Consider the following 27,443-nt stretch of genomic DNA (forward strand, 5'->3'; position numbering starts at 1 on the left):
GTAAATATTGCACTCTTGGCAGATACTTCTCTCTCCTGTTTTTCTGACTGCCAATCGGCCTTTTGCACAGCAGCCATGTTGCGATGTAATTGCAGGGTAAACGCAGGTGTAATTGATTAAAGGTCCCATTCTATTTAGTGTCACAGCCATTACAGTGAGCCAGCATGCACAATAACGGGAACCCAGCCCACCAAATGGAACAGGGCCTTTATTTGTTCAATCACACCTGTTTACTCTGCAATTACATGTCAACGTGGCTGCTGAGAAAAAGGGCCTCGTGTCATTTATTGAACAAGTGGGTTATCGGTTCACCGAGGTCAAGGAAAAGTGGTGATAGATGCTAGGAGGGAATTTTATTATATGTATTACACCGACGCAGCTCCAGAGGAAAAGTTTAGACACATTCTCAAACTATGGTCATCGTCCTATCAGGTACAAGTATCATTCTGTTTATTTTCTCTTCCCCACTGATGTGGAATAACGTGTGGATGCTTCCGTTCCTCTCTCGTCTGGCTGGCAGACCTGCAGTTAAAAACCCGCTCGGCCGGAATGGAGGATAAAAGCAGCAGGCGGTCGGGACAAAACAACTAAATGGAGTCATTCTCACAATCAAGGCCAACTCGTCCGGACTTGCTGCAAGTTGTAACACAATTATTCCCAGGCCACATGTTGTCAGCGCAGGAGTATCGGGCAGAGGGGAAGCCCTCCTTTCTCCTGCCTTCACCCCATAAAGCACACAGACGGGAGAGAGCGTAGTTCCATATGACCTCAACGTGTAACGTCAGTTTCAAATGTTGCGGGTTTGCACATTTTGTCGTCTGGTGTTCAAAGTCAGATGATGAACTGAAGATTGTGTTTGTAACAAGACCCTTTTTATGGAAACGCACAACCGCAGATATGACGGAAAACCTTGAATGACCACCACACTCTGTTCAACCTCTCGCGCTCTCTCTCGCTCTCTCTCTCGCGCTCTCTCGCGCGCTCTCTACTTTAGTGATAACGTTTGTCTGACATGATACATGAAGCTGACCAAGAAAGAAATGCAGGAATTCTGTCTTTACAAAATGTGAAAGCATCAGATGTATTCGTTTGTGGTAATACACATTACAATGGAAGTGCACAATGGGTCTGGTTAAAGCGGCTAAACGTGCTTTGTTCCTGATTAATGATGGAAAAAAGCATTTTGTTTACTTTGTTTGGCTTTGAAAAGGCCTCCACCAAGTGATATTGACAATTGAGCAGTCAGTTAAATTGTAATGTAAATATTTAATATCTCTTTCATATTGTGTTTTTTTTAAATGGACATCTTCTGCGAATAAGCAATAAAATATACATAACATTACAAACATATGTACCCAGAATAATTAAGGGAAAAAAGGTATAATTATTCTACAAAACACCTGCACATCAGGAGTAGGCTGAACAGAACCACAACGTTTTTATTTCTTATTGTTGAAATGTACTGTCACACACAGAATCTGCAAACTGACAGATAACTGTGACAGATAACTGTTTAAAGTAAGGCGTCTCTCAGAAGCTTGCATCATGCACGTATAACATTACAACTGTGACTGTTGGTGAAGCCTCTTTAACCCTCTGTGTATTCCACATGTTGATTTACACATTGTAATGTTTTGCTGTAGTTATTTAAGGGAGTCAGTGTTGTTTGCATCTGTGCCACGATCATATTTAGGCTTGTCCAACGGGCTGCATGTTTCTCACACAGCAGCCTTTTGCTGCATGTTGTTGCCACCTTGTGGTCAAAATGAGAAAGAATAAAGATCATTAGAGCATGAAGCTTATTTTACAAAACAGATATCGGTCATTGAAAACATCCTTTTAAAGTCCCAAAGCTCGATTGGTGAACAGCATCATTTCCGCTGCAGTTATTATTATTAATATTATTATTATTATTATTATTATTATTATTATTATTATTATTATTATAGACCCTGTTGGTGGAAACAAGGCTGTGCAGCAAATGTTGATCGAAACTTTCCAGCCTGCTGACATGAACTACAGCTTTGGCTCCATCGTGTGGTCAGGCATGATCACTACATTACTTACAACTCACACTTCAAACTTGAAGTGTGAGTTTTTGCAGAACTTCCAGATGTTCCAGATGTCGACCATGAGCTATTGGTGACATTGTACAACTAAAGCTAAACTAATGGGTTCCTATCAGGGGGAGTTGCTTGGACTTCCTGTCACTTTCGGGTTATGATCAAATATGTAAATGTAATTCTCCACATATAGTAAACGTATCCAGACAGAATGTCTAAAGAGCTCACGTTAACGACACAATACCCCCAAATGCATATCAAGTAAATCATCTATATATTCAAAAGTTTATTTGAAAAATACAAGTCAAAAAATGCATTAATGTGCATAAAACAATTTCACAATATGGTATTTCAGGAATCAAGAGAAAATAAAACAATAGTCTATACTGTAGACTATTGTTTTATTTTGGTATGTAAGTATCCCAATGCCGAGTAAGTATATAGGTGGAAGAAAGTTTCACTTTTTTTATTTTATTTATCTGTAGGTTAGGACAGTGAAACTGTTTCTTAATGTTTATGGAAACAATTCTGCTGCATTCTGATGCGAGTTGGCTCCAGTTTTCCGCGTTTTCTTTATTCTAACATCTGCGTAGACTATTTCATCTTCAGTGTTTTCAAAACCGATCACACTACACTACAAGAGTGAATCTATTGAAAAGATTTTCCAATAACAATTCCCAAAAATATATAAAAATCACATTTTTTCAAAAGAACACGTGTAGTGCAACAAAGAGGAGCCCATTGATATGTGAAGTGATTTTGGTCATGCTACACTTTTCAACAGTAAAGCTATTGATTATTATTTTTCATAAATATCCACAAAAAAGGATAAAAATCATATTTTTTCAAAATAACACTTGTAGTACAACAAAGAGGAGCCCATTGATGTGTGAAGTGATTTTGGTGACATTGTATTGCATGACAGTGAAGCTATTGAATATTGTTGTAGGAAGTATTTTCGGCATTGCACTTTGTAGACGGTCCCTGCTCACTCGTCTCGCAGCCAGCGCTCATTGAGACCAATGCCGATTGTCCAGCTCGGAGGAGTCCGTAAGACGGCCCGTGTTAATGAAATTGAGGTTGTAGCTTGTTGTCTACCTCACTACGGTTACAGGGAGGTATCGTTTGTATTTTAGCAACGTTTCGTTAACGATTTATTGAACCGGGAAGTCCGAATCTGTCAATATCTTTCTAACTTTACCTCACCAGACTCCCGGCCGCATTCTTTCTTTGAATCTTTCTTTGTCTTCATCTCTCAACGATCTGTGTCCACCATATGGTTTCTGTTCAGGCTTTCTGAAAGAGGGCATTGTGGTGCTAAAACAGAAAAGATACCTCTTAAAGTTGGAAGCACAGTTTTCTAGAATATAATTGTATGCTGCAGAATTAAGATTCACCTAACCTGAAGCTATATGTGTCCTTCTCTGACACTGCCTCTAGGATTCATCAGTGAGCCATTTTAAATCCTACACAGAGGCGTTGATAATATACAAAGACAAACTATGCGTTTCAGGTAAGAGCTCCGTTTTAGTTTTCAAATGCTGAAAGACTTTCTTTTTTATTTCAAAATGGATTGTCAACACTAATAGTTAATATGCTATATATATATGCTATATATATATATATGCTATATATATATATATGCTATATATATATATATATATATATATATATATATATATATATATATAAATGGACAAATTCTATCCACATGCTATATGCCATGTTATTTCCCTGGAGCATAAAACGAGTTTAAGACACGGTAATTACGGATCTACATTCCTTATCTAGCCAACGCCCTGTCTCCTGTAGAACAAACCGAACTGCATCCACGTCATAGAGGACATGCAAGTTCCCATAGTATGAATTGTATGCGGATGTGGATTTGAGTTCTCCAAATAAAGAGCCATCTCTCTGCCGAGGCAAGGCAAGTTTATTTGTACAGCACATTTAAACAACATGGTAATTCAAAAGCAAACCACCGCGCCCAACCGCGAGTATCTATCTATCTATCTATAGATCTATCTATAGATCTATCTATCTATCTATCTATCTATCTATCTATCTATCTATCTATCTATCTATCTATCTATCTATCTATCTATCTATCTATCTATCTATCGATAGATAGATAGATAGATAGATAGATACTTGCGGTTGGGCGCGGTGGTTTGCTTTTGAATTACCATGTTGTTTAAATGTGCTGTACAAATAAACTTGCCTTGCCTCGGCAGAGAGATGGCTCTTTATTTGGAGAACTCAAATCCACATCCGCTTACAAGTCATACTATGGGAACTTGCATGTCCTCTATGACGTGGATGCAGTTCGGTTTGTTCTACAGGAGACAGGGCGTTGGCTAGATAAGGAATGTAGATCCGTAATTACCGTGTCTTAAACTCGTTTTATGCTCCAGGGAAATAACGTGGCATATAGCATGTGGATAGAATAGTTGTCAGATGAGGATTCTCTTACTATGAAGAACTACGCTGACAGCGTCGCTTTTCTGGGTCAGTGGGGTCGTTTCCAGCAGGTCGTCTTCTTCCTGATGTGTGCCAGCATCGTGCCCAATGGATTTGGAGCTTTCACCCTTGTTTTCCTGACTGACGCGCCAAGTCACCACTGCGTTGTTCCTGACTTCAACCTAACTGAAGAGTGGCACAAAGCCCTCATACCGACAGAGGTGAGACGGCAGAGTCAATGCAATGAGACACTTTTGGTCTTTCGACACATAGATGGCAAGGTTTCATAAAACAAACTCTGAGCAACAAAAAACTTCCAACATACTTCGATGACAGTCGTACATTTTCTGTTATGCATGCATGGCAAGGTCCCATCATCAACAATACAGAGATGACTTTGTGAGGTCTGAGTGTAATAGTTGTTGGGAACGTAAAGGAGCGTGTTTGGGTTATCAGCATTTAAGAAACTGAATTCTTGACATCAATAGAATTATTAATGTATGTAACAATTATTGATTATTAATAACAACGGGGCACCACCCTGCGAACAGGGACCAATAACCAAACGATAAAACTAAGTCTCATAATTAGTGGTCACTCGTAATGTCAATAGTCGGGTGCGACTACACATTCAGTGACAGTGAAGGGTTGAATCCGAGCACAGACTACTAGATACAGTTTCATCAAATACATATGCACACGTAATCACAGACGACTGCTCCTTAAAGTATAACAGTTTATTAAATCAAAATAGAAAATGATTAAATCAATTAATATTGCAACCAATAAACACTATCGTACAATTTTATATGCCTAATACCTAAAGAAAATAATAAAATGGATGAGGGTGTATGTATGTATGTGTGTGTGTGTGTGTAAAGAAAGGGGAGTCTTAAAGCTACAGCTAAAGACTACAAAGATCGTGGCGTCGAGTGACGCGGGCCAAAAGGGGAGGGGCCTTAAGACACTACAACTAAACTACCACGATGGCGGAGTCGAGTGACTCGGACAAAATGGCGGCGAGACTGCTGTATGTAATCACGTGTGCCGATGCACACGTGTGTTGTGAGGCGATCGTTTGAACGGGGTTTCCCCCAGGGGCAGAGATAGGAGCTGTGTGTGCAAAGGTGGGGGTCATGAATCAACCTTCTGCGCGCGGTCCGCGTTGTAGTGAGAATGGGGATCGCTGGCCGTATCGTACACAACGTGCCGCTGTCGGTAGAACTGCCGGCAGTTATGTACGATAGCCGAGATTCCACACTTCACTCACAGAGCTGATTTAATGAGGAGAGAATACCACACGAAGTGTAATAAAGCAAATGAAAATAAATCCCAAGCAAACAGTCATAGCAGTTCATACACAATCCAACGGAGCTTCTCTGCTCCGTAACGATTGCGCAATACCTCGATATCGCGCGACAGTAACTTAAACACACAAAAACACGGGAATATCAATGTATAAATGAATGGCCTGAATTAAACTTAAGTTAATTTAAGCTAAGCTACGCCCAGATACCATGAACCTTACTTGTCGATGCTTCGTTGCAACGTTGGAGTGTGTTCGTGGGGAAGTTGTCCTTTTTCCTCGTCAGGAAGGGGGGGGGGGGGGAGCTTTCTGGTCGGCGCGGCTTTGCAGCCGGCGTCGGGCCGTCGTGGCGTGAGCTCGCTCTGGAGCGAAACGCCACGTGATCTATCCTCGCTGCAGGGAGGACAGTTTAACTTCAGCTAAGACGGCGTGGTCCGTCCGTCTTTCCGGTAATCGTCGGAGAAGGAGGGAGGCTTCGTCGTCTTTCCTCCTGCCGGTATGTGTGCACAAAAAGGAGCGGAGACGGGTCTCGTTGGAGGGATCCGTCTCAGCGGGGTAAGGGAGCCTTACTCAAAGTGGAGCACCGTCTGTTTCGTCCAGCGAAATGGCTCGTGACCTGTCAGGGTAGAAGAGGGGAGCAGGCCGTTGCTTCCTCGTGGCCTGCTCTGCTCTCATCAAACTACAAATCAGGATGGAACCTTTGCTTGAAAAAGGAAAGGCCTGATTCTCTTTGTCCACAGCACATGTTGAAGCCATATGGTCAGACCCCAACATAGTACTCACTGTAGATGTGTTTAATATGAAGCATGGTCTTAAACCAGTTCAAGGGAAATCACAAGGTTTGCAATGAAGTTAAAAGTTGCTGTTTTTTGCCAGCCTACATATTGTTTTAGTATTTCTTGCCCATACATTCCTTGACATTGTATTGCAACATGCAAGGATAAGTTTACTGAGAAACAAATGTTTCTCATGACACTAACGACGTTTGTGTCATTGTGACTGTGAGGTGGTGAATGGGAAACAGCAGCTGAGCAGATGCAGCAGGTTCAGGCTGGATGTGGTCAGAAATCTCTCCGCTCAGGGATTCATTCCTGGGAGGGACGTCAACATCACGGACCTGGAGCAGGAGGGATGTGTGGACGGGTGGAGCTACAGCAGAGACATCTACCAGTCCACCATCGTCTCTGAGGTGAGTGTGTGTGTATTCCTGTTGGAGTATGTATTTAATTTGTGCCCCCCAGTGTGTGTACGTATATATGGCATGGCTTTTGCCTGCAGCGTTTGGATGTGTCTAAACGGCACATTCTCACGTCAGTGCCTCAAATAAATGCAGCTTAGTCGTTGGCACGAAGCTTCAAACTATAACGCTCTACATACCGCTCTAGCGTCACTTTTGCACTGCTGTGATTGGCGGTTTATTCTGAACAAAATGCATTACACCAGTACATTTGAAATACACACATATTTAGCATGTGAAGAATTAAGAATGCAGTTGCAAATTGACCTAAAGCAAATAAATTAGGCTCACAACGTGAACATGGATTTAAGTGATTAATTGTTCGGATTTTCCAGTTTGACCTGGTGTGCAGTGAGCAGTGGAAGCTGACGTTCACTTCCACAGTTTTCTTCGTTGCCATTCTTCTTGGATCCTTCTGCTCGGGACAGCTTTCAGACAGGTACTGACAACACCATGTGATACAGTTCATACAAAGGCATGGCTTTTATACATGTAGCTACCTCTTTAAATACCCATATGTTGTAGTAATTGACTAATTACTCTGGACTGAACATTTCACCACTCATTGAGGCCCTGTCTACAAGTACCGGAACACAAATATGTTTTAAGACGGGTAATGGCTAAACGAGTCTTCCTTGGCTTGAAAGGCAACAGAGATGTCTGAATATTTCATATACCAAGACTCCAAATCAACGTTTTCTTGGGCTCGCCTTGTATTGCAAAGTGAAGTGAAGCGACAACTACACTCCATAGTTGTTGTTGAGCTTTTTTGTGTCTTAATAACTATAAGGTGCATTCAATATGTTCGTTGAACACGTCTGCTGATCGGATCTCCAAAACTCCAAAAAAGTGTAGATTTATTTTTGATTCGTCTTCATGTTCATTATATATATACTTTGGTAGTGATTTCTCATTTGTCCGTGGTTTATTCTACTTCTCTCACAGATTTGGAAGAAAACCAGTTCTTTTTTCCACCATGGCAGTCCAGATGATTTGTACCTTTGTTCAAGTCTTCTCTACCTCATGGGTTGTGTTCACTGTCCTCCTCTTCATCAACGGTTTGGGACAAGTGTCCAACTTTGTATCTGCTCTTGTGTTGGGTACATATGAGCATTGTTTACTATAAATCCTGCCACAGTAGTTTTACAGATTTGAAAACAAGTGTAGTGATCTACTTGTATGTCACTTGTTCACCACGTGTTTCTGTCTTTGTATTTTTGACTCTCTGTTGCAGGCACTGAGATCTTGACAGGCGATGTGCGTGTCCTTTACTCATCTCTGGGCTCATGTTTCAGCTTTGCAATCGGCTACATGCTGCTGCCGCTCTGCGCCTACTTTTTAAGGGACTGGAAATCTCTGCTGTTGTCTTTGTCGTTGCCTTGCCTGGCCTATCTCCCCCTCTGGTGGTAGGTTGCACTCACTACAAGAAAGCATACTATGAATTTCCATAAAGTTCATGTTTTGTCAAAGGAGAGTTTAGAGTATTTGGATATTTGCTTGATTTAAAAAATCTTGAAACCAAAGATTACAGCCTTGACTGTTTTGAAAAAAATGGTAAACTGACGTGTCGACTTTCTGAATAATTGGGCAAGACTTTGTTCCCTAAAAGAAAGACACAAACGGTACATACTTCAAATTCACCTCTAGATTTAACCCTTAAGCACACTAATTGACTGCATGTTCCTGTACTCTAAATCCAGGTATAAGACATGTTAAGACTCGATTATATGATTATCGATGAAACCCCCCCCCCCCCCCATCTTTGATCCAGCCTGAACCGTTCTGTTTCTCTGTCGCAGGTTCATCCCAGAGTCTCCTCGTTGGTTGCTCTCTCAGGGAAGAGTGGAGGAGGCTGAGACCATCGTGAGAAAGGCTGCTAAGATGAACAAAGTTCAGGCTCCAATGGTCATATTTCAAGATTACAGTGTATGTTGACTTGATGATGCTTTTTGTTGGAACTCCATGAAACATCTTAGTTCATGTTGTCCTTGGTGTTACCGAAACACCCAGGACACACTGGAGGTTTTTAACGTCGCCAAATTAATTTAGTCTTTTCAAAAGCTAAATTATGAAGATCTTTTTTTGTGGCATTTTAAGATAAATATTTACAGGCCTACATGTGACAAATATCTGGTGCAAGCAGCAATATTAAACTTGAAAGTATAAAAGATGACACCCTTTGGGACAGATAGACAGACGAAAGCACAACAAATAAATAAAGACACCGAACATTTCCAAACAATCTTACATACTTCCAATCGCCCGCCACGGAAATGAAAGTGAGAAATAGCACTGGAGATGTAACTAGCAGTTTGAATCTTTGAGTCCCTCCCACAGACTCTATATAAGAAGTGGACGTGGGCATCGTGACGTCACCTATTGGTTTGTGGACTGATGTGTTAAAGTCTCGAGTTTGGCAATTTGGCCTCTGCCATCTTGGATTACGGCCACCTTTTTGCAACCAGTGAATGATGTTACCATATTTGGAATTGGGAGGAGTGACTTAGAGACGCTGTACACGGCTCTGGTAGAGGCAGCAACCTGTCAATCACAGTAGCCCCGCCCTAAACATCCCCTGCTTTATGGTCTGTTTGACTCTAAATGGACCATAATGTACTAAATGAACATCATGCTGTATTGAAGAAGACTTGCAACTAGAGATTGAGACCATAAACTCATGTTTACAATGTTTACTGAGGTAATAAATCAAGAGAGAAGTAGAGTCATTTTCTCATACAACCAGAGGAGTCGCCCCCTGGTGGACACTCGAGAGAATGCAGCTTTAAGACACTTTTCAGAACCAGATTGTAGCCGCACAATTTTGTGAATCTCAGACTAGAAGTGTTGTGTTTTGAGGTTCCGTAAGTTCCGTAAGATCCTACTCTATTTCATCTCTGTGAATGACCACATTGAGCCCCCCCCCAGTCAGTCTGAGGTTTGTCTGAGCATTTTATATACAGTAGAATTGTAGAGCAAGGCCTTGCGTCCTTCACCAAAGACAACCATTATGTATGTAGTGATGCATATAGGAGGTGTTGCGAAAGATCCAAAGCTATGACGCAATAGTTGTAATTATTTCCAGAAATTGTGTCTTCAGATCATTAATGGACTTAAGTGTACCCCACCTCGTACAGCTCCCCAAGAACCAAGATTCCTATCAGCCCATGACATCCAGAGAAATGGAGATTTCCCAATGCAAAGTTTAGGCTAATGTGGAGGTGAGGGTTTGAAACTGGCCTTGAATGCCACCCTCTTCCGAGTCCATTGTACGTGTGGAAGCATAGGATGGGTTTCTGCTCCTGGTGAAAGTTAGTAGTGAGGTAATGCATAGAGGACTCTCAAGATTAAACCACGGGGTACATTTGTATGACTTTGACCTGGCCCCAGAGGGAGATAAATAGACGACCGGTCTATCTCGGTCTTAAGTTATAAGAGGAAAGACCATCGGACCCGACTCAATAAGAATAAACCTCATTGAGCTTTGAATTTGTTTTTTTTGTGACCAATATCAGTTTTCTTTACTGTAACAGTGGAATGCTTTTCCTACAAATATTAGTGTTTTGGTTTTAGTTTAAAACGAATGTTAAAACGGGTCATTTTGTCTCAACACGTAGCTCTCGGCCTTGTCGGTGGCTGCTCCTTCCTTCTCATGTATCGTAGATGGTCCCTTACTCTGTCAAAGAAGGATTTTGGGTTACTCTGGAAGGGCACAACAAACAAGAGGGAGAGACTTACCTTATTGTATCTTGCAGGTTGATAATAAGACGGATCCTGGAGATCACCACAATGCCTTGGACCTGGTGAGGACCAGCAGCATCAGAATCACAACACTCCTCCTCTGCCTGATGACGTGAGTAAACAGCCGAACTTACAATGATGTTTTTCTGTGTTATCAACAGTTACTGCCTGAGAGGGCAACACATTGACATGAAGAGAAGCTCTTATCATATGCAGCATACAGGAATACGCTACAAATGCTGAAGAAACAGTAAAATTTAGAGGGAATGCTTGAATAAAGTCGTTGTTTTTTAGTATCCACAGCCATAGGGGGAGTTTTCTTTATATATGAAGCACATTTGGCACCTTGTCTTACCCAGGTTTGCTACGTGCACCGGATACTATGGCCTGTCTTTCAACACATCCCAACTCCATGCTGACCCCTACGTGAGCTGCTTCATCTCAGCAGTGGTGGAGGTACCGGCGTACATTTCCGGCTGGCTGGCGCTGCGATACTTTCCACGTCGGCTGTCGCTCAGCTTTACATTACTCCTTGAAGCAACGGCACTGTTTCTCATTCACCTGGTGCCTCAACGTAAGCAAGAAACAAAACGTGACTCTATACTCAAAGATTATTGATGCAAAGTGATTGTTCATGTGGTGAAATTCAGAGGAATCATTTTATTTCTAAAGAAGCTATTCTTTAAGCGTCTTGGTGTTTAACACGATTGAATTGTTACCATTAGGGAGTGACTAATCATACATTTTAACTGACTTCATCATTCCTTCACGGTTAGCATACATTAATGATACATCTCGCATTAAAGTGTGCTTTAACTCATCATCAGTCAGGCATTAGTTATGCGTTACTTAAACATGTGTTTTGTAACATTTTGGAGGCTAGAGGGAAGACCCTCAAAAGCTTTAGTTGTCAAGATACGCTGACCGGAGATAGAACAAAGCAAAACAATGTTTTCATATCCTCTGAGGTCTCCTAAACATGAAATGGATTCTTGTATATTCTTGTAATATTTTACCTCAATAGTGGTTCAATTGAAAGATATTGTGTTAAACCCAATAAAAGAAGTGCAAGATAATGCCGGCACAAATGGGAGAGGACACACTTTAGCTCATGTCATTTTATAACTAAAATCTGAATGATCCAAGATTTGGTGTGATGGTGGGCAGGGGGTTTCATTAAATGTGGGGACAAACAGAGTGTGAATATCTTGATGCATTGAGGAAATACAGTACAAACGCTGAAGCCCAATATGCAGAAATATCACATGTAAAGCTCGAAGATGAATGTATTCATTTACTCTTACGCAGCTTGGCTGGTGTCCCAGGAACACCAATCAGGGTTTGCTGAAATGTTAACGCTGCGCTAAATCCAACAATACAGGATGTGTAACTGTAGCAGGATTGCTCAATGATCGACATTTTGAAATGTATGAAAAGTTCAAAGCTAAAGGAAATGGGTGCAAAGGGGACGTCTGTGACAAACTGTGAATCACCACTGATTGAAAGTTTTGTATCAACTCTATTTCAGGGGGTAAATAAATATGCTAGTAATAAAAAAGTAGTAATTAGCACTGGCAAAATAAAATATTTAAGCAGAAATAAATATATATAGATGTTTGTTTATGGGGTCAATTTCACCTTTTTGCAGTAAAATATTGTGCTTTGTGGGTATATCAAGGTTTTGGGTCACTTTCCTCTCGTAATTATAAAGTGTTACCAAAAGAGAAAGTAGCTGCATGATCCGGACACACGTGTACAAATTGTTACTTCAGTTTTGTTTGTTTCTATTCTGTTGTTTTCATTTATTTCTTTTTAACGAAATATTTCCTTCTCCTTTAGGTCTACCAAATGTGTCTCTTGCACTGGAGATGTTGGCTAAATATGCCGTTACCGTCCCTTTCTCCATGATTTTTGCCTTCATTGCAGAGCTTTACCCAACATTGCTCAGGAACACAGCGGTGGGGATATGCTCCACTGTTGGCAGACTGGGATCCTGCATCGCACCGTTTGTGATAACTCTGAGTGAGTAGATTGAGTTCAGATGATGATTACAACCCCTAGTTTCACATTTCATGTATTAAGCAGCAGCGCGGGTGAAGTCTGGGCCGTTTAGTCTTATTTCACCTTAAGTTTGGAAATCATTTTTTCACTCTCAAATTCACACCTAGACTTTTCTCCCATCTAAACCTCCCCTTCTCTTTTTTGTTTTTTTCAGACAGCTACCAATTACATCTTCCTAATTCTATAATGGGGACTCTGGCTGTTGTGTCTGCCGTTGCTGCTCTATTCCTTCCAGAGAGTTTTGGACAACCTCTCCCTGAAACTATGCAACAGATGTGTAAGAGAGAAAGGTAGGCTGCTACCTCTGTTATGGAGCTTTATATAATACGTTTTAATAGACGGTTCATTTGTTTAACACAATTTGTGTAAGTAGTTTCACTAAAGTAATGATCTTAATACTTCCTCCACCACTGGCTGTTTACAACTTGTTTCTGCTGCTCCCAAGTGGCAAAAATAACCTGTTTAAATAACCTGTTTCTTCAGGTTCAAGGATTAACTTCAGACTAGGGCTGCAACTAATGATTATTTCAATAATCGATGAACGGGTGATTATTTTTTCGATTGATCGATTAATCGGATAAAAAAAATAAATTTAAAAAAGCATTAATTTCCAACCCTTTATTCAAAAACAGAACTGATCTTCAGAAAGTGCACAAACAGGTTGCTCCTTGAACATCCCTGAGCTGTTAAAGTAATAATTAAAAAACAAATGGACTAACACAAAAAACATACACATGTGCACAAAAATATGTATAATTTTGTTTAAAGGGACCTGAGCTGTCAGAACAATAAATAATTTATAAAAAATAAAGAAAAATACAAATCAGAAAACTTAACAGGATTTGTTTGAACGTCAGAACTTGTTCTCTACACTACACGCACAAACTGAATCATCACCGTGGTGCCCTCGTGCCATATCATGTCGCTTTTGCATATCTTGCAATGAACACACTTTTTCAATGTATTAAGTGTGAAATGCTCCCACACCTTGGCCCACTTAGGTCGTACTGATTCCTCTGCCGCCGCCATGTTTCATAACAACGTTACGGGTCCGATGCTCTTTCCTCTGTTGTAAATTCTTTGATCGCATGTTTACTTTTATTGTGAAGAGCATGAAAACGGAAGTGATTTTACTGTGAAGAGACAGGAAGTAGACAGGAAGAATACGTGCTTATTCACGACAACAATGATAACGATAAGTGAAAAGCTAACGTATATGTCGTGTGCAAGAGCGCGGTCTGTTCACTGTGACAGTTGTTAAACTGCAGTTTTCAGGAAGTAAAGTGTTCCGTTCAAACCCAGACGTGTCTCGGTCGTCATTAGAAGCTCCACTTCACAACAACCTGCGCTCTGTGCCGCTCTTTTTTTCTTCTTTTCTTTTTCTCAAACATCTCCGCGACTGTGTGGCGTAATAATCGCGCGACACAACGAATCGATAATGAAATTTGATAATCGATCATGAAAACTATTTTAAGAATCGATTATTATCGATTCGTTGTTGCAGCCCTACTTCAGACCATTACTATATTTAAGTGGTCAGCATTGTTATCACACAGAACGTCTTCCCACTAAAACTTTACAAAACATGTTCTAAGTTGATGTGCTCATGTGACACAAGTGAAGTCTGCTGCTTGTGATGATGATGAAGTTGACAGCAGCAAAGAAATATTTATACTTTTTTCTCTTATTGTTGCGCTATCTACAGAACCTTGCAACCAATAATGTTTTATCTGTCTTTTCTTTTTGTCCTTGTAACAGGATAAAGTGTCCATGCATCCCTGGAAAAGAAACCCGAATACCTGCGGTACTCCAGGACAGTCCACTGTGATTATTAGCACTCTACTGATGTAGGCGATATGTTGAAATGAAATATCTTCAGCCGACTACTTTTTACATTTCTTAATATTTCAATGATCTTCATGTTTTTTGGTTCCATAAATATAAATGATTCTTTTAATCTCATTTATATATTGATAGTGAAGCCCTGCAAATATATTGATTAAAACAATGTAAATAAATCATTAAAAAATGTATTTATAATCATAACATTATGTTATGTTGTGGTACTGCAGTTTTGAGTGTGGTTTGTGGTCGGAGTAGTGTTGCTGTTCAGTCTCTATTTCATTAGAGTGTTACGTCGTCTAAATCGCTTTTGATTTCAGAAATAACTGGCTGTTCTTGAGCAATAATATACAAGACAATATTAGACATTATGGTTAAAAGTAAAATAATACATAAAAAAGTTCATTGAATAAATTGACGAACACTAACAACCCACATCAGTGCTGTCTGGGACTGTTTCTAAAAACATGTTGACTGTTGCTACGGCTTCAGGTTTATTATCCACAATTGGGAATAAATACACACGAAACACTCACTCACACACCCACTTGTGTTTGGAAAGCGAACACGTGACAGGTCTTTATTGTCTTTGTGATGTTTAACCAGAGACTAACAAAATGTTGCTTTGAGAACTGTGACACTGCAGCTTTTTTGGCATTCGTGTTTGATACTTTTTTTTGCATTAAATCATACTGGGATGTTTGCTGAAATTGATAGGATGGCCCTACCTCGAACATTTTCCACCAGCCACCACTGTATATCACCATGAAACTTCTCCAATTGATTACTTACATTGAGAGGATTATTTTTTGTATTACAAATGTTCTGAAATGTTGTGTTTAGATATGCAAATGAGGCATTATCTAATGCTAACTTGATGAATTTAGGAGAAATTGACAGATTCAATTAGAAAAAGTAGTTAAATAAACCCCTACATGTGTATTTTGTGGTGGCTGTGGCTCAGTGGTAGAGTAGGGTCGTCCTTCAATCAAATGATCGGCAGTTCGATCCCCGACAGGCTACAGGTTTATTATCCTCATTGCGAAATTAAAAACACACACGAAACACTCGCTCACACACCCACTTGTGTGGCAGGTCAATGAGTTTTTGCAACACAGCATTAAATGTTTTACTATCTTTGGAATTGGAATTGGAATTTGGCTTTGAGAACTGTGAGACTGCAGCTTTTTCTTTTGGCATTCGTGTGGACGGACATATGTTTCTATAACAGCAAGCATACGGGTGATTTGTTTACTCTTTATAGCCTCCATGTTTGTATGCCTGGCAGCTATGGCTGGCAGTCCTTGGGGCAAAGAACTACCGGTACTTGAGAAACCTGTTCAACTTTTTGCTTTGGCGTGCATGTTGATTGACGTTGCCAACAAGGTGTGGCTTGCACAGCAGTTGAGGGGAGGGCAAACTACTCCAGTGCAGTCGAAAAACATACACAATAAACAGAGTGGAGGGGACGGTTAGGATTCTGAGGCCATGAAGGATTATGATGACTCCGTAGCTTTTCTGGGTCAGTGGGGACGTTTCCAGCAGGTTGTCTTCTTCCTGCTCTCTGCCAGCATCGTGCCCAATGGATTCAGTGTTTTCTCTGTTGTCTTCTTGGCTGACACTCCCAGCCACCACTGCCTGGTTCCTGACGTCAACCTGACCCAAGATTGGCTTAATGCAATCATCCCGATAGAGGTAATTTTGTTTTTGATCACAGCTCCTTGTAAAACAAAAGGGTTAGGGTAAGTGTAGCAGTTTTGCGTTAACTTCCAAGTATTCAACAATAGAGTGGTCTCGTGTGACGTCACAGTTTAGCTGTCGGCCATGTTGGAGTACACACAAAGCCACTGGCATGCACGGCTGAGTCGCATAACCTATCGATCATGGTGAACTTTTGTGCTGTCTTTGGTTGTGGCAGCAGAGCTGATGGACAAGAAATCATTCTTTCGTTTGCCAGCGGTCATTACACATCAAGGAAATGACACGAAGGAGCTATCCAAGCGACGTCGCGAGAAATGGCTGTCACGCATCTCTCGAGATATAAAGGAATGGAATTTGGCGTACACTAGAGTATGTGCGGATCACTTTATAAGTGGTCAGTGATTTTATTTACAAATTCGTTTGTGAACAGTATTTAATAAAGGAAATATAAATTCAACTTGGACATGAGAAGGTTACCGAAGCTTCATCGGCCCGTGACAGCAGTCGGTACCAGAGACGCGTCGAGCGTGTACAACAGGCGAAACACAGAGATGCAGCCTCAGCATTGCATGATATGAGTTTAACGTCGGATCATGCATATGACAGCCCACCAGCAGCAGAGGATGAGGACGAGGATAAGAAGAACCAAGCCAACCAGACAGACCTCGGTGGGGCCACGATTGCAGCAATGCAAGCTGAGATGCAGCGCCTACTCTCGGAAAACCTGAATTTGAAAAAGGAACTTTCCGATGAACGATCCATGTTTGATTCAGAATTGTTCGAAAATAATGATGAAAAAGTGAGATATTATACTGGACTGCCGGACTTCTCAACCCTGCAAATTCTATACCATTTTATAGAACCACACATCCCATATTCTACTTGTGTAAGGACTGGGGGTGTTCACGAGATACGTGTAGATGTTGGCGTAGTTTACCGATGGAAGATAAGTAGGATCGGCACTGAAACGATCTGCACTCATCGTATAGGGATCCAAGTTACCAATAACCTTCAATTTGGCCAGGTAGTGATTCAAAGTATGGTATTTTCGCCGCACTTCCTTGTTTACGCGCCGCCATGTAGGATCTGTATGTACTCCAACATGGCCGACCGACCTCGTAACTAAGGAGATCGTGACGTCGGTGAGACCACTCGATTCTAAAAGCGAGACAGGCCGAAAAAGAAAAGTCTCACTTCAAAGTATTTTATACAATATTGCTAAAAACACATATTTTGTATTTGCTGTGCTCTCATAGATCAATAGTTAATGATGAACTTTTTCATGCACACAAATGTAAATTAAATCTTTCTGTTTTACATGTATGTAGATTATCAGCGTCAAACATTCTTCACTGATTTGGGCTCACCAGCGTGAGAACTTTAGATATTTGTGAGTTCAGGCTTTTAGTGATATTACTGTTTTGCCAGAATTGTAATTACGTTACAATACATTGATGATCACATGTGTAGCTTTGAAGTTGATGTATTTTTCTGCAGCTGCTGTATAAAGTTTAAGAAGTCTTATAAAGCGGTCCGGCTACAGTTCAGGGTTTTATGTGAAATGTTACTAATGACACTAACGACGTTTGTGTCATTGTGACTGTGAGGTGGTGAATGGGAAACAGCAGCTGAGCAGATGCAGCAGGTTCAGGCTGGATGTGGTCAGAAATCTCTCTGCTCAGGGATTCATTCCTGGGAGGGACGTCAACATCACGGACCTGGAGCAGGAGGGATGTGTGGACGGGTGGAGCTACAGCAGAGACATCTACCAGTCCACCATCGTCTCTGAGGTGAGTCCTACTGAATATTACGCTACAGTTCAGTAACTCAACTATAGAAAATCATTAAACCTGAATGGAACACGTACACTGTACGTTTAAGAAGGAAATGTTTGATTGATTTTTCTATTTACAAATGGATCTAGCTTATTTTTCTTTGTTCATGCATGGATACTCCAGTTTGACCTGGTGTGCCGAGACCAGTGGAAGCAGCCGTTCACCTCAACAATTTACTTCCTGGCAACTCTTGTTGGAGCCTTCTTCTCAGGACAGCTCTCAGACAGGTACTTAAAACACCATCTCATAATGAAATTATATACACACCATATTCATAAAACATGTTCATTCTTCCTGAAAATGTCTTTGCTTCACTTTTGCCAAACTACAAACACATTATACAACAAAAAAAATAGGAATCTTTAGAAACTTTTACTGTAAACAATTCCAAAAATCTTTTCATCTGCTCTTATTTCGTTGTTTGATTTCTCATTCTAGGTTTGGAAGAAAGCCTGTTTTCTTCACCACCATGGCAGTTCAGACGATTTTTACTTTTCTTCAAATCTTTTCACCTTCATGGATGGTGTTCGTCATCCTCTACTTCATGAATGGTTTGGGACAGATCTCCAACTATGTATCTGCTTTTGTGCTCGGTAATGTGAATATTTCATGCTTTACAACAACAAATAATACTCTTCTATATTCAGTGATGTTGATACATGTATTGTGTGTGCTGTGCATGTTCTTTCACTTTTTACTAATAACTTCACTTATTTTCCCGCCCTTTTGTCATGCATTTCGCTCTCTTTCAGGCAATGAGATCTTGACTGGACATGTACGGGTCCTGTTCTCCTCACTGGGTGTGTGTCTGGGTTTTGCCATTGGCTACATGATGCTGCCTCTTTTTGCTTACTTTTTAAGGGATTGGAAATCTCTCGTGTTGGCTATCTCTCTGCCTGGCCTGCTCTACATCCCGCTCTGGTGGTAGGTTGTACTCATGACGAGAAAATGTGTTCATGTTAAGTTTACCATACCATCCATCCATCCATCCATCTCCATTTTTACTTCCCCTTTTGCGTGGCTGGTTGGCATTGGCAGATGGATATGCAAGATATTTCAGATACCCCTCACCTCAGCAATGTTTTCCAGCTCTTCCTGTGGGATCTTCAGGGGTTCCCAGGCCAGATGAGATATATAATCCCTCCAGCATGTTTATGGTCTTCTACCAGTTGGATATTCCCAGAAAACCTCCAAAGGCAAGTGCCCTGATGGCATCCTGATCAGATCCCCGATTTTCTGAGCTTATGCACCAAACAGCAGTCAAAGATTTACCCTCAGTGACCTGAATTCGCATAGAGGCAACCCTCTTCAACATCACCAGTACTCAGCCAGCTGTCAGTATCCCCACGTCCGTCTGGTGCCTCTCACCCTGGGCGACTCCAGAAAAGGAGTCAACTAAAATATTTCCAAGTATTAAAAATAGTGATTATATTCACAATTATGGTAGTTTGACCAATTACTCTGAAAATGTGGGGTACTGTATATACCAGACTCTGCGCTCCAGTTGGCTGGCTTCCAGCTGTTCAGAGCGGATCGCGACACGGAGCTCTCCGGCAAATCGAAGGGTCGAGGAGTCTGATTCTACTCCAACAGCGGGTGGTGCAACGATGTGACAGTGATTCTCCAGCACTGTTCTCCTGATCTGGAATCTTTCATCATTAACTGCAAATCCTTCTACTCCCCCCGTGAGTTCACTTCATTCATACTGGTCGGTGTTTACATGCCGCCGCAGGGCAACGTGCAGGAAGCACAGCGGACACTCGCCGAACAGATGCTGTGTGTGGAGCGGACCTACCCGCAAAGGAAACCTCAGCCATGAACTCCCCAAATATAGACAGTTTATAAAATGCCCTACCAGAGATGAGAACATTCTGGACCAATGTTACACCACAATCAGCGGGGCATATCACGCCGTCCCTCGGGCTGCACTGGGTCTCTCTGACCACATCATGGTCCATCTGATTCCTTCATACAGGCAGAAACTCAAGCTCTGTAAACCTGTGGTGAGGATATTCAAGAAGTGGACTCCTGAGGCTATGGAGGATCTTCGGGCGTGCTTGGACTGCACAGACTGGGATGTATTCAGGACTGCTACCAACAGTCTGGATGAGTACACAGAGGCTGTGACTTCATATATCAGCTTCTGTGAGGACAGCTGTGTTCCATCAAGCACCAGGGTGAGTTACAACAACGACAAACCCTGGTTTACAGCAGAATTCAGACAGCTATGACTGCAAAAGGATCAGGCATTTAGGAGTGGGGACAAGGACTTGTATAAAGAGTCAAAGTACAGGTTTAGTAAGGCGGTGAGAGATGCTAAACGACTGTACTCGGAGAAACTGCAACATCAGCTCTCAGCAAATGACTCTGCTTCTGTCTGGAGAGGCCTCAGACAGATCACCAATTACAAGCCAAAAACCCCCCACTCCATGAACGACCTCCGCCTGGCAGATGAGCTGAACGAGTTCTATTGTCGCTTTGATGGACAATGGGACAGTCGTGACTCCATCTCCCACAGCTCCATCAACCAGCCCCAGACCACGAGGTCCCCCTCCCCTATCCCAGCAGGGGCCTATGCCTCCGTATCACCCATCACAGTGTCCCCCCCCCCACCCCCCTCCCCAGTGACGACTCTCTCTATCCTGGGGAGAGATGTCAACAGGCTCTTTAAAAAGCAAAACCGCCGCAAAGCAGCCGGCCCATACTCTGTCTCCCCCTCCACCCTGAAGCATTGTGCTGATCAGCTGTCTCCGGTGTTTACAGACATCTTCAACACCTCCCTGGAGACATGCTACGTACCAGCCTGCTTCAAGGTCTCCACCATTATCCCCGTCCCCAAAAAACCAAGGATCACAGGACTTAATGACTACAGGCCCGCGCCCTGACCTCTGTGGTCATGAAGTCCTTTGAGCGCCTAGTCCTGTCCCACCTTAAAACCCTCACTGACCCACTCCTGGACCCCCTGCAGTTCGCCTACAGAGCCAACAGGTCTGTAGACGACGCAGTCAACTTGGCCCTTCATTTCATCCTCCAGCATCTGGACTCCCCAAGAACCTATGCCAGGATCCTGTTTGTGGACTTCAGCTCTGCCTTCAACACCATCATCCCGTCTTTGCTGCAGGACAAGCTCTCCCAGCTGAAGGTGCCCGACTCCACCTGCAAGTGGATCACAGACGTCCTGTCTGACAGGAAGCAGCACGTCAAGCTGGGAAAACACGTCTCAGCCTCCAGGACCATCAGCACCGGTTCCCCCCAAGGCTGTGTTCTTTCCCCTCTGCTCTTCTCCCTGTACACCAACAGCTGCACCTCCACTCACCAGTCCGTCAAGCTCCTGAAGTTCACGGATGACATCCTCATTGGACTCATCTCTGGTGGGGATGAGTCCGCCTACAGGTGGGAGACTGACCATCTGGTGACCTGGTGCGGTCTGAACAACTTGGAGCTCAACACTCGAAAGACAGTGGAGATGGTTGTGGATTTCTGGAAGATTGCAGCCCCACCTGCCCCTATCAGCCTGTGTGACTCCCCTGTCGACGCTGTGCAGTCCTTCCGCTTCCTGGGCTCCATCATGGCTCAGGACCTCAAGTGGGAGCTGAACATCAGCTCCATCACAAAGAAGGCCCAACAGAGGATGTACTTCCTGAGGCAGCTGAAGAAATTCAACCTGCCAAAGACAATGATGGTGCATTTCTATACAGCCATCATTGAGTCCATCCTCTGCTCCTCCATCACGGTCTGGTACGCTGCAGCCACTGCCAAGGACAAGGGCAGGCTGCAGCGCATCATTCGCTCTGCCGAGAGGGTGATTGGCTGCAATCTGCCGTCCCGCCAGGACTTGTTCGCTTCAAGGACCCTGAAGCGAGCAAGAAAGATTGTAGCCGACCCCTCTCACCCCGGACATGAACTGTTTGTGCCCCTTCCATCTGGCAGGAGGCTGAGGTCCATCAGGACCAAGACCTCACGCCACATAAACAGCTTCTTTCCATCCGCAGTCGGGCTCATTAACAGAGCCCGGGACCCCCACTGACAAATTCCCACCAGTCACTCCCCTGCATCCCTTCTATTACACTCGACACTTTTACACTACACTTATATCTCACTTGTTTATAGTCCTGCTATCTGTCCATTATTTTATATTTCATCTTTATTTTATATTTCATTTATTTTATATCTTACTTTATTTTATATCTCTCTGTAAATTGTAATGTTCCTACTTGCACTGATTGTTGTTGATTGTTAAATGTGTGCACCTCCCGTCACGCCAAATTCCTTGTATGTTCAACATACCATGGCAATAAACGGTTCTGATTCTGATTCTGAAAAATGGCCGTAATTCCTAAACGGTTCACGTGATATTTTCTTTTATCTATTGAATTAAGGCTGAAAATCAACACTTCAACCACATATTGACTGCTTCATTTCAAAACCATTAGAGTCGTGTGAAGAGGCAAAATTAGAAAAATTGTGTCACAGTTCAAATATTTATGGCCCCGACTGTATATCGCTCAACTTGATGCACCAACTCTAATTCCTTACCCGCTAAAAAAAAGGATGTTCCACATCCCCAGAGCCAGTCTGTGATGCAAGGGCTCAATAACCCTAAGTTCCCGCGAAACACCCCACTGACTATCCCTGCGGGTGATGGAACCATGGCACCTTATATTCTACCATAAATGTCATGATTTTGCTCTTGTCATGAGATGAAAATAATTATTTGGCTTTTTTACAAGAGAAATATCCCAACTCGTAATCACCCATATTTTAAGCCCCACTGATCCAGCCTGACCCTTTTTGTTTCTCTGTTGAACACTGAGGCAGGTTCATCCCAGAGTCTCCTCGTTGGTTGCTCTCTCAGGGAAGAGTGGAGGAGGCAGAGACCACATTGAGAAAGGCTGCTAAGATGAACAAAGTCAAGGCTCCATCGGTCATCTTTGAAGATTACAGCGTACATGTAAGTCTGGCCTGACTTAAATCAGTAGTGTAGGACCAGACACAGGGGACAATGTGTGTCCTTGAGGAGACACATTATTAGTACAATTCATCCCATTGGAAGCAATGGACGTACCAAATTTAATGACAAACAGCAGTTGTTGAGATATTTAATCCTGGACCAAAGTGGTGGAATGATATGCCAAACTGCCGGTGAGACTGAGGTTTTGTATCTTGCAGGCTGATGCAACAAAGACATACCCTAAGGAACAGCACAATGTCTTCAGCCTGCTGAGGACAAAAAACATCAGAAACGTGACGCTCATTCTGGGCCTGGTGTGGTGAGTGTATTTTTTTAACATTTGCTCATTTACGGCACTCATATTACTTGGTTGTGTCCTTCTTTACTTTTCTTTCTCTCTGTTTTGTTTGTTCATTTTAAGTCTAATGGTCTTAGTCTGCTACTGGAGCTACTGTATGGTATGCGTCAAATGCTGTTTCTGTGCAGATTTCCATTGAAAGCTCTCTGTTGTCTGTATCTCTGTCTCCAGGTTCACTCTGAGTACCGGATACTATGGCCTGTCCCTGAACACATCCCAACTTCATGCTAACCCCTACATCAGCTGCTTCCTCTCAGCAGCTGTAGAGGTACCAGCATACACTTCCAGCTGGCTGGCGCTGCGATACGTTCCACGACGGCTGTCTGTCTTTTGTACTTTGCTCATTGGAGGAGTGTCGCTGTACTTCATTCAACTGGTGCCTGAAAGTAAGCAGTGACATGACGTGGTGCATGACGGTATTATTATATTTCCAAGCAAATCTTTTTAACCATTACATGAGTATTCAACAGATAATAATGTATTCTTGAGCTACAAGACTCATACGCAGTATTTTTTCCAGAAGACCTGTGACCTGAGTTTAATGTGTAAAAATGAAGGAGTTCCTCTTTAAGATTGTTTCTCAGGTTGAAGAATTGTTAAGAAAGCTTTGGAGTTTTCTAAACAGCGGAGAAAATGGTTGAATGAAGTGAAGGCAGCTGGGTAAAAAGTGTCTTTAACCCAAATGCCTTTAATCTGCTGCAGAGTGGATCATTCAGGGACTTTCTTAGACAAACCCTTCTTTCCTTTCAGGTTTATCAGAACTGTCTATAGCTCTGGAGATGCTGGGTAAATGTGTCATTACCATCGGTGCATCCCTGATGTATGTCCACACAGCAGAGCTTTACCCAACAGCGCTCAGGAACACAGCGACAGGGACGTGCATTGCTGTTGCCAAAGTGGGCAGTTCCATTGCACCTTTTTTGTTACAGCTAAGTGAGTAAACTGATCTCTTCTTGTAATTACTCAGTGATTATTTAATTAGTTTGACCTGAATTGTCATTTGAAGTTACTGTGAGGAACTTTTAACCGGTTATAAAACTGGTTATGAAAATTAACACTGAATCCTCTAAGACAGGGGTCTCAAACTCCCGGCCCGCCGCGTCATTTTATGTGGCCCGCAAATCCGCCAGCAACAAAAAAAAAGTAATGTTTTTTTTCTTTTTAAAGTTCGACTTGATTATGAAAATATCCCCATAGTCGAAATTATGAGATAGAAAGTCGAAGTTATGAGATAGAAAGTCATAACTATGATAGAAAGTCATAATGATGAGATACTTAAACATAGAAGCAGCTCTTTGGCTGGTTAATGTACATTTGAAATGGAAATGTATTGCGAGTACATTGAAGACTACTTTAAACGTGGCTTTAAAACACATGAAATACTTCATGTGGGATTGTGCAAACGCACCCTTGAAAGGATTTTAAGCTTTGAACAAAGTCATTGTAATAACTTGTTTGATATTTGTCTTTGATATTTTCTTTAATAGTTTGATCTTTGATAGAGTAATGTGGGTTTCTTAACCCTAAATTAAAAGGATTTAAGTTAAAATAGCAGAAATGTGCTTAAATATATTTTTACATTTATATAACTGTATGTACAATATTTTTACACTTGAATAAACAATAATCAAATGCAGAGACAGTTATTTACCAATATGTTACGAGTAGCTACATTTACAACCGGCCCTTTGAGGGCGGCCATGATGCTGATGTGGCCCGGAGTGAAAATGAGTTTGAGACCTCTGCTCTAAGACCTTCTTCGATTTCTCGATAGTTATTCTTAATGCTTGTCATCGGTGCCAACGGGTCAGTTTACGTGCAAAATACACAGATGAAACCATGCCGGTTCACCAGAAAATCATCAGTTCAGACTCCAGTTGGGGCTCCGGCAGTGACCAAATTTGGCTTCACTGCAGCCTTCGACCTGCAGTCAGAGCTCTAGCAGGTGGAGGAGGAGAGCTCTGTCCTACTGCTGGGACCGCTGGAAGGAAGGGAGTCACTAGAGAACCACAACCAGGACTAAGCGGAGCAGACTGTGAGACCCTGCTGCAGTAAAATAAGAGGTTTTTTAAAGGGACTCTGGTGCTCGGAATCACCACCACTTTTATCCACAGGGACCAACAACATCAACAGAAAATGAAAGTTCCTTGTTGTAGCTTCAAACAGATAACCATCTGATTTCACCTATTTTTAGTTTGGATGCTATACACACTGATTCATTCACATACAGTAAATATTTACTGTGTGCAAAAAACACTGACCAAGGACTTCCTTCATCCAAATGTTCTCTTCTCCTTGTGCAGGTGTATACTTTAAGTACCTGCCTTATATTGTAATGGGGACTCTGGCTGCTGTGTCTGCCTTTGCTACTCTCCTCCTGCCAGAGAGTTTTGGACAACCTCTACCTCAAACTATTCAACAGATGCATAAGAGAGAAAGGTGGGTTCCTTACGGAATACACACGTCTTCGTATGCAATACACTTATATAGACTACAGACAAAAGTAGCTCTCCAGCTAACTCTGGCACATTTACATTGAGGTGGAAACTGAAATGTTAATGTGCACTGTCCCTGGTAAATAAATAAATGAACATTGAATATAATATAGCAGACATTTACCTTGGCTGAAGAAAATTAAACTACAACAGGTGCTGGTTGTTCAGGCAAGAAAATAGCAACAAAACAGAAGTGAAAAGATATTCAAACATTGCAGCTTTTTAATATATATATTTTTCTTCATTCTGAAAACCACATGGTTTGTTTATTTGTCTTTTGTCACTACAGCATAAAGTGCCCATTCATCACAAGAAGAGAACATTCAAAACCTACGGTGCTTTTCGAAAGTCGACTCTGATTGTCTAAAACATTACTTAAATTAGTTATTCATAACTGTTGTGCTATTACCTCTCGTTGCACTAGCATCTTTCCTACTGTACAAGTGGATTTGATGACATTACATCACCAAGAAATGAAATTAAAATAATTAAAACTTGAGTCAAACATTTTGGAGGAAATCAAATTGTGCTTGCAGTCTGTGCATGTTATCTCAGATCACAAATATGTAAATCAAATATTAATTATGAACTGAAATATGAAATATGCGAGTGTTAAATGTGATGTAAAAGATGCACCATAACACCCTAAACCTGGCTACTGGTTCTAATTAAATTGTTATCAGAATATAAGAAACTGTTTTATGTTCGTGCTGTTTTTTTAATTACACACATTTTCATCTTTTACAACTGTGAACATCAATATCATGTGAATATGGTAACAATTTCATTGCTGCAGAGCATATTTAGTGCAGACAATTGTATTCAGAGATGGGCAAAAATATATCAAAATGTATTTTGATACAAAATACAAAATACCCCTCAAATAAATGTATCAAAATAAAATACTGGTGCCAAAAAATGTAACAAAATACAATACATGTATTTTGTATTTAAAATATAGGAAATACTTTTTTCTGGATTTTCCATTTTCTCACAATTTGGTATAGCAGAGTATTCAGGTTTGGGCTGTATATATATATATATATATATATATATATATATATATATATAATATATATATATTATATAATATATAATATATATATTATGTATAAATATATATAATATATATATATATTATGTATATAATATAATATATAATATAATATATATATAATATATATATATATTATGTATAAATATATGTGTATATATATATATATGTGGATATATATATATATATGTATATATGTATATATATATATATGTATATATATATATATATATATATATGTATATATATATATATATATATATATGTATATATATATATATATATATATATATGTATATATATATATATATATATATGTATATATATATATATATATATATA

The 27,443-nt window shown here is 41.2% G+C and overlaps 1 protein-coding gene across 1 annotated transcript; it reads left to right on the forward strand.

Annotated features, from left to right (window-relative positions):
- Nucleotides 1-4,425: 4,425 nt before the first annotated feature.
- Nucleotides 4,426-26,737, forward strand: LOC306787969 (uncharacterized protein; the record flags this gene model as incomplete). The annotated part of the gene is made up of 22 exons (XM_079283296.1): nucleotides 4,426-4,744; nucleotides 6,836-7,018; nucleotides 7,402-7,505; nucleotides 8,012-8,166; nucleotides 8,301-8,472; nucleotides 8,866-8,992; nucleotides 10,819-10,916; nucleotides 11,164-11,378; nucleotides 12,644-12,826; nucleotides 13,020-13,155; nucleotides 14,624-14,669; nucleotides 16,184-16,402; nucleotides 18,016-18,198; nucleotides 18,367-18,470; nucleotides 18,682-18,836; nucleotides 18,996-19,167; nucleotides 23,062-23,194; nucleotides 23,413-23,513; nucleotides 23,724-23,938; nucleotides 24,303-24,485; nucleotides 25,856-25,991; nucleotides 26,731-26,737. The coding sequence occupies exons 1-22, from the start codon at nucleotides 4,538-4,540 to the stop codon at nucleotides 26,735-26,737; spliced, it is 3,234 nt and encodes a 1,077-aa protein (XP_079139422.1). The 5' UTR covers nucleotides 4,426-4,537.
- Nucleotides 26,738-27,443: the final 706 nt, after the last annotated feature.

This window comes from Melanostigma gelatinosum (genome assembly GCF_949748355.1).
Source record: "Melanostigma gelatinosum genome assembly, chromosome: 14".
Classification (NCBI taxonomy): domain Eukaryota; kingdom Metazoa; phylum Chordata; class Actinopteri; order Perciformes; family Zoarcidae; genus Melanostigma; species Melanostigma gelatinosum.